Here is a 10,814-nt window from a genome sequence, read left to right as displayed (position 1 = left end):
CCCCCGCCGGCCCCGCCCCACCTCCTGCCCTCCGGGCGCTGAGAACCCGGGTAACCGCCCGCGCTCTGCAGCAATGGAGGTCCCCGGGAGCCTGTGCAAGAAAGTCAAGCTGAGCAATAAGGCGCAGAACTGGGTGAGTGGGGGCAGAGGAGGCTAGGAGCCTCCGGCAGCAGCTGGTTCCGGAGCCGCTGCCTTCCTCCCTGCTCCACTGCATCCTCTTTGGAGCGCCAGGGATGGGTACCCGAAGACGCGGCGCCACCCAGCTGTGGTGGTGGTGCAGGGCGGAGCGGCACGGCTGGGATCTGGGCCGTGCGTGCGGTCCGATCCACCGTCAATGAGAAGAAGGCTCCCTTCCTAGGTCCGATGAGGTCTGGAGTGAACTGGCGGCTCTGAAATCTGTCCCTCTCCACCCCCCCACCCCCCACGGAGGAGCTGCACGCATCCCTGGAGTGGCGTTAAGCTCTGCAAAGGAGGCGGAGGCGGGCGCCTTCGGTGTGTTGCTGGTTTTTCTTGGCTCTGCCATTGCATTTAGCTCAGGTTTGGGTCCGTCTCCAAGTCTTTCCATTTCTGAGTTTCAGTGTGAAGGGAGAGTACCCAACAATGTGGCCATTCATGAGTTGAGACTGCTCTGAACTGAGGTTCTTTGTGGCTCGGTGTTAAATTGGAATATCTAACAAATAACATGGAGTTTTAAGACTTGATTCCCAGAGACAGTAAGGTGTGGAAAGACTAATGGTTTATAACGTTTTTCATCGACTGCCCTTTGGCTTTGATGGTCAAGTGGTGCGACTTCATTTAGGTTGCTTCCTTCCTTAATTATTCTTTAATAAGGAATAACCTGAAGCTGAGATCATAAGTTCCCATCGGGGTAAGATCTGGGGAGGTGATGTCCAAACTGACAGTCTGGAAAGGACATTTTTATTTTATGTGGTACAACAACAAAATCATGAGGTTTAAATGCAGCCTTTCAAATCATTACCCTTGGTGAGTCAAAGAAAAAAAATAGAAGCTATTTCAGGCAAATATTCATTTGCAGTCATTAATTTACCATATCTGTTGTCAAGGGTTCTCACCTGATTCTTTTTTCCTTTCAGTTAACTCTTAGGTGACAGGGGAAGGAAATAAAGGTGAATTAGAACATTGGAAAGAGCACAAGACTAATCGCCTGATCTCTGGTTCCACCTTTGCCATTTCTAACTGTGATCCTGAGGAAAATCACTTTACTTCTTTAAACCTCAGCTGACTTAAGAAGGGTGTAAGAGGGTATACTTCACAGGGTTATTTTGAGGAGTAAAGAAGATAATGAATTTGAAAGTGCAGTGAAGTCACTGCCCGGGAACTATTGATATTGATCCTGTTACCTTGAGTATTTCCTGTTTAGAGTAACAAGGTGGACTAAATTAGGGTATGTAAAGGTAATTTCAGTTACACCATCCATTGCTCATTTATTTACTATTCCATTTGCCAAATAAGTGCATATTCTTTATGGAGACATGGAAAAGATGTAAAAATGAGAGTCTTGATGCTTGCATTCTGGTTGCTCATGGCCTGTTTGGGGCAAGTGGCATTTGTCAAGTGATGAGTTTATCATTAAGACCACAATGAATAGTATAAGACAAATTTTTTTCGCAGTCTAGAGGAGAGATTAATTTAGCCTGGGTATTCTGGGGAGGGTTTACTGAGGGAAATGTGCTCAGATTTCAGAGGCATAGGGGAAATGTGTGAATAAGTGTTGAAAATAAGAATTATTTTTTATTCCAGGACCAACTAAGAGTTTAATTACTCTGGAGAGGTTTTGTTGAAGAGTGAAGATAAAATTACATATGGTGGGGTAAGGCAACTGGTAATGTTTGCCTGCAGAGTTCAGACTTGATTCTGTGAGAGGTTCTTGATGAGACCAGAATTTTTAATTTTCTGGGCTTCGTAAGTCTTTCTTTGTCACAGTAGGGAACACCTACCACATTTCCCTCTCACATATACATAAATCAACAGATAGGCACAAGTGTGAAGAACCCATGCACCTTTAATGATAAAATTGGTGGTCCAGGAAGACCTGTCTGTTGAAGAAATTAGACATTTGTAGAGCCCAGATGTGGTAGCCCTGGAGAACAGATAGGGTTATAGTGAGGTTTAAGTCAATTACAGGCATACCTCATTTTATTGCACTTTGCAGATACTGTGTTTTCATGAACAGTGAGGCAAGACCCTCCTCCAGCAAAAAGATTAAAGCCGGATTTTGTGAAAGTTACCATTTTTATCAATAAAGTATTTTTAAATTAAGGTATTTACATTGTTATTTTTAGATATAATGCTATTACTTATTAGACTACAGTATAGTGTAAACATAATTTATATGTGCACTGGGAAACCAAAAATTTGTGCGATTCACCTTACTGCAGTAAATATTCACTTTGTTGCGGTGATCTGGAACCAAACCTGCACTATCTCTGAGGTATGCCTATAATAGATTTGAAGTCTGTTACATAGAAGTCTATTAAATAGATTTGTCTGCCACATGTCTTTGTTCCAGGTGCTGGGGATGCAGTGGTAAGAAACAGAAAAGGGTTCTGCTTTCAAGGAAATTATATTTTGCCTGGAGAGAGTTAATTAAAAAGCAAACAAAGTCTACAGCCATGCCACCCTGACCGTGTCTGATACCGTCTGATCTCGGAAGCTAAGCAGGGTCAGGCCTGGTTAGTACTTGGATGGGAGACCACCTAGGAAGACCAGGTGCTGTAGGTGGTAAAAAAAAAAAAAAAAAAAGGCAAACAAGTAAATGAATGAGATAATTTTCCCTTCTACCTTTTCTGAACAATTTGTCTCTTATACTGTTAGATGCCTTTCGTAGAGTATTTTTGGGAAGACTGTGGTGGTACAAACAAAACAAAACAAAAACAACAACAACAATAAAAACAAGAATGCAGAAATGCAGAACACAGCATATTGAAAGCCAAGCAAGAGACCAAAATATTCATTTCTCAGAACATTGGCCTAGCCGTAGTCAGGGGCAGGCATTGATCTTCCTAGAAGCCAGGGAGATGCTGCTGGAATAATTGCCCCCAAAAGAAGAAAAGCTGGGTATTTACCAAGAACATACTCTTAATGTTGATAATAATAATAATAATAATAAGAATAAGAATAAGAATAATAGCAAGGTCAAGAACTGCATTGTCCAATCTGATATCCACTAGCCGCCTGTGGCAACTTGAATTTAGATAAGATTAAATATAATAAATTCTGTTCCTTAGTTTCACTAGCCACATTTCCAATGCTATATTGCCTCATGTAGCTAGTAGCTACTGTAGTGGACAGCGTAGTCTAGAACATATTCATCATCTCAGTATGACATTTTATTGGACGGGGCAGGTCCAATTGTTACTTTCATCCCAGGGCAAGGAAATTTTGAGAGATAGTGGCTACTGCTGTGGTTTCAGGCAATTCTGCAACCCTGGCTTCTGGCAGGGTACTCAGCACTGTTAGCCTCCCCTTAGCATAATTGTTTCTCTAAATTTGATATGTGAAACAAGCTTTCCCAGGCTGGCTCTGTTACACTGAATGTTGAGTAGTTCTCTATTCCAGTGGTTCTCAACCAGGTAAAATTTTGCTACTCCCCCCCGGCCCCAGGGGGCATTTGGCAATATCTGGAGATATTTTTTGGTTACATATGTGTGCGTGTGGTGGGGTGGTGCTTCTGGCATCTAGTGGGTAGAGGCCAGGACTGCTGCTAAACATCCTAGTGCATGGGACAGCACTAGGCCAAAAAATCCTTAATGCCTAAGTTGAGAAACCCTGGGCCAAAAAGTCATTAATGCCTAAGTTGAGAAACCCTGTTCTACTCTCGGCTTTGAGTAAGAAAAAGGGGGAAATTTATGTAAATCTGAAATGCAAAAGTAGTAATTTAAAATAAAATCCGATTGATCTCTTCTACCAGCCTGGAAGTTACCATCTTTTGCTCTGAGATGGATCAATTATCCATAGCAAACCAACAACAAAACTCCAACCTTGAATTGTTTTAAAAGTGCTTTACTAAATAATTAGTTCGAATGAAGAGAATAATGTTGCTTTTTGGTGTTCATCTAGGTGGTAACCATTTTAGTGAAATACCCTTTCCTAAGGACACAGTTCTTTACCAAATAAGTTTTAACTGAGTAAATATAGTGGAACAATTAGACATTATTTTATAGAAGTCCATGTCCTAACTTTAAATGAACACAGCCATTATTCAGGCTCCTTTCTTGTTTTCTCTCTAGGTTGCATCTCTTCCCTTTGTCTTTATCTTTTTTTGTGTTAAGTGTACAATTCAGGATTTTTTTGGTATATTCACAGAGTTGTGCAACTATAACTAATATCTAATTTTAGAACATTTTCATCACCCCCCAACAGAAACCCTGTACCCACTAGCAGTCTTTCCTTAACTTCCAGCTTCCCTACCTCCAGGCCCTGACAATACTTTGTGTCTCTGGATTTCCTTCTTCTAGATTTTCCTGTAGATGGAACCGGTATATGGCCTTTTCTGTGTGTTTTCTTTCACTTAGCATAATTTTTCAAGCTTAATCCATGTTGTAGCACATATCAATAATTCATCCCTTTATATAGTCAGATAGTATTCCATCACGTGGATATAGCACTTCTTATTCATTCATCAGTTAATGGACATTTGAGTTGTATTTAACTTTTAGTGAGCACTGGCTAGGCATGAGAAGGTGGGCCTTGTGGAAAAAGTATGAAACAGTCCATAAATAACAAACAAATGATATGGGCAGTGAATGTTACAGGGACTGTGACATGTAACCAGGCCACCGAATACAGACAGGAATTCCGAGTCAGGAGGAAGGAAATACTAACTCATCCTTGGTCCTTCGTGAGACACTCATGTTTTCCCTGCAGAATTATAGGAAGGATTTGTCTAGAGTGGGTGGAAAAGGAAGAGAAAGGAGGAGGGGAACAAGAAGATTGCATGTGGAGGTGGCCTTTTTAGATACTTACGAAGTTCGGGCCCTTCCCCTTGCATTTGCAGTAGTTTTAAAAAGTGCTCCTTGATTTACTCTGAAAAACTGGGTGGAGGGTGAATGTGGCAAAATCCTTTTTTTAAAGTTTATTTTTTATTTGAAAAATATTAAACATACATAAACAATAAGCGTCCTCATACCCAGCCTGCCACATTTGCTGCCAGAATTTTTTTACATGTAGGAAGCAAGAAACCCCGAGGAAGCATTCTTTTCTAGTGATTAAAACAGATGATCTCTGCTTGTCTATATTTTCTCTCAGCCATATCCTTAGCAGTTTATAGGTTTCAGATAATTTTTATACATTCTACTCAAGTTACTAAGAAAATCAGAAGACATGTTATAGGGCTAAAATGAATTAAAATTAATCAGATACTGGTTTCTTCTTGCACAAATGCAAAGTAGCTTGGAAATAAATACCTGAACAAAATGACCAAGTCAAACCAGTTCTGCAGGTGTAGGAAAGGAACTGGTACAGCACCCCCCTTGCTGCCACTCTCATTTCTCGTTTTCAGAGGCAGCTTCCTTCTCCCCAGGCAGCCTGGCTGGGAATCTCAGGGACGAGGTGCCTCTGCTTCTCAAGGGATGCAGATGTCTGTGTTTGAAACCCTGTTTTTGTTTTGTTTTGTTTTGTTTTGTTTTTAAGATATTGGAAATGCAGAGCTGGATAGTTAATGTTTGCTTCATGGGCTTATTGAAAAGAAATAGATCAGGGGACCCATATAATTTTCATAAGTGATTATTGAACATGTAAAAGCACAATTTTATTGGAAATACATCTGTAAATGAGACAATTAGTGGGATGGGAGATGGCTTGTGTGGCGTGCCTATTAAAAGAATTGCCCAGCTGTGCCTTTGGCCTCGGAGGATTTCTACTCGAGGGCAGTGTAGTAAGACTCTCATGGGTAGAGATGCCTTTCTCCTGTGCACTGGGAGGATTGTGAAGGGGGAGGTATGAAAAGAGATTGTGACCCTTTGGCACCTTCTCTGCAGACTCCTGTAGAAAAGACTACCTCTGGAAGTCGAAGAGCTGGATGGAAATGCATTCCTTTACCAAGTCTATGCTTACATACCTACAAAGGTGTTTGTTCCCCATTTTGAAGACCTCTAGGCCAAACCACAGCCCCGAGTGGATTCGTCTCCGACTGTTCCATGTCTCAACGTATGGCTGCAGAAAACACAGTCATGGTGACTGATGTTGCTGTAAATTTAAGATTGTTGACCTCACAGGTGTCCTTCAAGCCGCCCGCAGTCATTCTGCATTCCCTAGTCACTTTTCCCCTTTGTGCTTGATGGTCCCACTGGAGGACGCTTCCCCCAGGGGTCATCAAAGGTCTTAAATGTCCTCCTTTTGATGAAGGCTTTGCTGGCTACCTGGTCTAAACATCACTCCTCTGCTATCTCTTCACAGTTTTTGCTTTATTTACCTTTTTCCCTCTTTGAAACTTAGTCCTGTTTAAATTATATAATTTACTGATTTATCTTGGTGTTCTTTTTCCTCGTCTCTCCCTTTAGTCCTTTGGTTCTCAACTCGAACTTGCATCAGAATCACTTGGAGGGCTTTAAAACTCAGATTGCTGGGCCCCAGCCCGGTTTCTGACGTAGTAGGCCTGGGAGAGGACTTGGGAATTTGCACATCTACGGTTCCCGGCAGATGCTGAGATTGCTGGGCAGGGAACTGCCCTGTGAGAACCACTGCGCTAGGAATGAGGACTCGATAAGCTCCGTGAGGACAGTGGTTTTTTTTGGTATTACTCGTTTCTGTTTCCTCAGCACCTGGAAGAATGTCAAGCATGTAGTGTGCACTCTGTAAATATTTCTTTGAATGATGAATAAAACTGTCTTGAAAAATAAGAGCTACAAGCAATATCGACTACAAATATCCTATCAAAAGAATGCTGACACTTACCTATTTTATAAAGCTATAACTTGTTGCAGAGAACCTAAATTACGTTTTTGCTCTATAGGAAGAGAAAATGGAGGCTATATAATTCATTTGTTTTTAGGAAAACAGCTTTATTGAGTTATAATTTATATGCCATTCAGTTCACCAGCTTTAAATGTATACAATTAAGTGATTTTTAGTATATTCGGAGTCACCACAATCAGTTTTAGAGCATATTAATCACCCCCCAAAAGACCCTTGTACTGGTTAGCACTCACTGCCCACTTCCCTCTTCTCCCAACCTCCCGGCCTGAGGCAACCACTAATCTACTTTCTATCTCTGTAGATTTATTTGCCTGTTTTGGACAGTTCATGTAAATGGAATTACAAAATATGTGGTCTTTGTGACTGACTTTCACTTAGCGTATGTTTTTGAAGTTCATCCATGTTGTAGCACGCATCAATACTTGTATCATTCTTTTCTATTGCTAAATAATATTCCATTGTGTGACTATATCAAACAATTTTGTTTATACTTAATTTATCCGATTATTAATTGATGGCCACTTTTTGTCATTTATGAATAATGCTGCTGTGAACATATGCGTACAGGTTTGTGTGGACATGTTTTCATTTCTTGTGAGTATGTATCTAAGAGTGGAGTTGTTTGATCATATGGTGACTTTGTGTTTAACATTTTGTGGAACTGCTGTTTTCCAAAGTGGCTGTACTATTTTACATTCCCGCCAGCACATGTATGAGGATTCCGATTCCTACCCTCACCAGCACTTGTATTGTCTGTCTTTGTGATTATAGCCATTCTAGTGTGCGTGTAGTGGTGTCCCATTGTGGTTTCAATTTGCATTTTCCCCACGGCTAATGATGTTGAACATCTTTTAATGTACTTATTTGCCATTTGTATTTTTTCTTTGGAGAAATGTCTATTCAAATCCTTTGAGGCCTATGTAATCTTTTGCCCTTTTTGTTTAAGAAGAAGAAAATTTGGGAGAATGACAATTGCATTCTACTTTTTTGTGTTATGTGTGGAATAACCATAAATAATAACCAATGTGTTCCACTTTTTTTCATTATGCATGGTCATGATACCCGAAGACATCCCTTCCACACTTCAATTAAGAGTCTGCTCTAATGCCACCCTCTCAGAGGCCTTTCTTATCTAAAGAGGCGCTCATCCCCCGTCTCTCTTTCCTATCTTACCCTGGTTTGTTTTTCTACAGTGTACTACAGTCAATCTGCTATTATAATAACTTTTGCTGGTTTGTCTCCCCCAGTGGAATGTAAGCTCAGTGAGGGAGGGGACCCTGTTTTGTTCACTAGGTGCACTAGTAGGGCCTCAGTAAATACTGGTTGCATGAATGACTGGACAAATGGATGAGTGGGAAAGAGGACTGGGCTCTGCAGTCCACTACTTACTAGTTTTGGGAGCTTGGACAAGTTATTTAACTTTTCTCAGGTTTCGCATCTTCATCTGTAAAATCACTGTCATAAGAATTTCTGTGTCCTTGGGTGTCTATAAGGATTAAATTAATTGTGAATGTAAAGCACTAAACACTGCCAGGTACTCTAAAAAAAAAGCTAATTGTTAGTTTTGATCTTTTTCCTTGCTTTGGCATGTTACATAGGGTAGTGACTACCTGTTTACAAGGAATATGTGTTTACCTTTAAAAGATTCAAGGAATGAGAATTCTTCTCCCTCTTCCCTTTTCCAGGGGATGCAGAGAGCAACTAATGTCACCTATCAAGCTCATCATGTCAGCAGAAACAAGAGAGGTCAGGTGGTGGGGACCAGAGGTGGCTTTCGTGGTTGCACAGTTTGGCTGACAGGTACAGTCAGAGAACGATAAACCAGTATATTTCAAAAGCAGCGTTGTAGACAACCTTGGAATAGGAGTAAGCATGTTTAAATTTTGAGCTTAGTTCTTGTATCTGGAGTGTCATAACGTGTAACTGACAAAGTTGCTTAATAACAACGTATTTCCTTTTGGTAATTGTGTTTGTTCTTTGTAAAAACCAGAATGTATATGAAAACTGCCTTCTAGTTGATAACTGCATTACATTCTATAGACTTTTGCATGAAAATAAGACCTAGATTCTACCTTCATGAAACTAATAATGTAAATTATATGGAGAGGAGGAGTGAGTGATAAAGATAATCCATTTTTATCATTCAGCTTTTGTCTCTCATTGGTTCTTGTGTTGATTTTCCCAGAGTCTCTCTTTGGGCTTAGTCGTAGCAGGCTGGGGAGAGGGTAAATTCATGCAGATTTTGGAGGTAGATTTAAAAGTGATGGATTCTTTTACTTCTAGGAATTGTATGTAAAATTTAGTTACGTTTCACCAAATTGCCTACTTAAAATTTAAACCTGTTTACTCTCCCACCAATAATGTGGGAAGAGGGTCCATTTTCCATTGTCTTTGGTAATACTAGGTACTACCAATCCTTACAATATTTGCTGACTGTTAAAATGTTAAAAACATTTCTATTTTGGTTTCAATGTTAGACAGGTCCGTTTCCTTTTAAATGAAAGAAGACAGCAAGCACATCAGTCTTCGCATCTCATTCTTAAGTAGATTGTTGTTAAATTGTTACTTTTACATTGTCCAGTTTTGTAACACAACATTCTGTTCTCAAATCTTAAATTTCTATAATTGTTTGAATTCAAGTTCTATAAGTAAATTGATTGAAACTTCCCTTACTATCAGCTCTTTTATTATGGCATGCCTCCTCATGAGCTCTTTGAGTCAAGCTTTGTCTGTGTTTCATTGTTAAGTAGTTTTGGTAAGATGGTTTTCTGTTGAGTTCTGAATTCCCTGAGTTTTTATTTTCCAGAATGTCTGTCTATTATGACAGCTTGTCCTGGTAAAATATATATATTTGATTCATTCTCTCTTTGTCTGGAATTCTTAAGACATTTCTCCATTGTCTCCTGGTATTACATGTTGTGAACAAGTGTGAGACTAATCTGATTTTTTACCTTCTTTTTAGGAGCTTTCCTTGTTCATCTGGATGCCTGAAGAATTATTTCTTTTCCTATATTTTCTGTTAGAAGGTTTGCCTTTCTTATTTAGGCCCTTTGTCCATCTGCAGTTGACTTTTATGTGTGTTGTGAAGGAGGGATCCATTTTCTTTTTTTCCATATGGGTAATCATTTGTCCCAAGAGCATATATTAATGAGGTATCCTTTGTCTCTGATCTGCAGTGCCAGCTATCATATATCAGGTTTCCACTCACGTGTAGATTTGTTCCTGGGCTCTCTGATCTGTTCCACTGGCCTATGTGTCGATTCCTCTATTATTACCACACTGTCTTTATTGTTTTTCTGTGAGTCTTGAAATCCAGTGGAATACGTCCTGTTACCTTATTCTTCATCCGAAATAAGAAAACTTTTATTTTCGCCTCTTTGCATTATTGTATAAATGTTTTAATTAGTTTAACAGTTCCCCCCAAAGCCTGTTGGGATTTAATTTGGAATCACATTATATGAAAAGGTTAATTTGGGGAAAAATTGATCTTTAGAATATTGGATATTGGGTACTCCTTTTCTTGAACATGGTATATTCCTTTTATTTTACCACTGAGGATGCTTATAAATACTATATCAGATTTTTGGTACTTGCTTTATGCTCCTGTGTGTATTCGGTTTTCATAAATGTGTATTTGAAAAGAATGTAGTTTTTTCTGATGTGTGCAGTAATCTATGTGTTCATTGGATCAGACTTGTTAGTTGTTGAATCTATAGGCTTCATTGATCTTTTTTTTTGATGTTGGAAATGGAAGTCAAGATTTCTTTTTCTTGCAATTCGGTAACTTAACCAGGATCTTTCAAGGTATTAAGTGGCTTGCATTCTCCTGGATCATAGTTTGCTTTTTCTCATATTTTATTTTAGATAAATTTTCTTGT

General features: G+C 39.6%; 1 protein-coding gene and 1 pseudogene across 1 annotated transcript in view; both read left to right on the top strand.

Moving 5' to 3' along the window:
* Positions 1–6: 6 nt before the first annotated feature.
* PAPSS1 (3'-phosphoadenosine 5'-phosphosulfate synthase 1) overlaps positions 7–10,814 on the top strand; it is an 84,347-nt gene continuing 73,539 nt past the window's right edge. Inside the window, exons 1-2 of the mRNA XM_006918896.3 lie at positions 7–133; positions 8,622–8,736. Of these exons, the coding sequence (XP_006918958.1) occupies positions 74–133; positions 8,622–8,736 (175 nt within the window). The 5' untranslated portion in view covers positions 7–73. The remainder of the gene's footprint in view (positions 134–8,621; positions 8,737–10,814) is intronic.
* LOC112485558 lies at positions 2,624–2,742 on the top strand (annotated as a pseudogene).

This window comes from Pteropus alecto, unplaced genomic scaffold (genome assembly GCF_000325575.1).
Source record: "Pteropus alecto unplaced genomic scaffold, ASM32557v1 scaffold5, whole genome shotgun sequence".
NCBI classification, from domain to species: Eukaryota; Metazoa; Chordata; class Mammalia; order Chiroptera; family Pteropodidae; genus Pteropus; species Pteropus alecto.
This window is presented reverse-complemented; position numbering and strand designations above follow the sequence as displayed.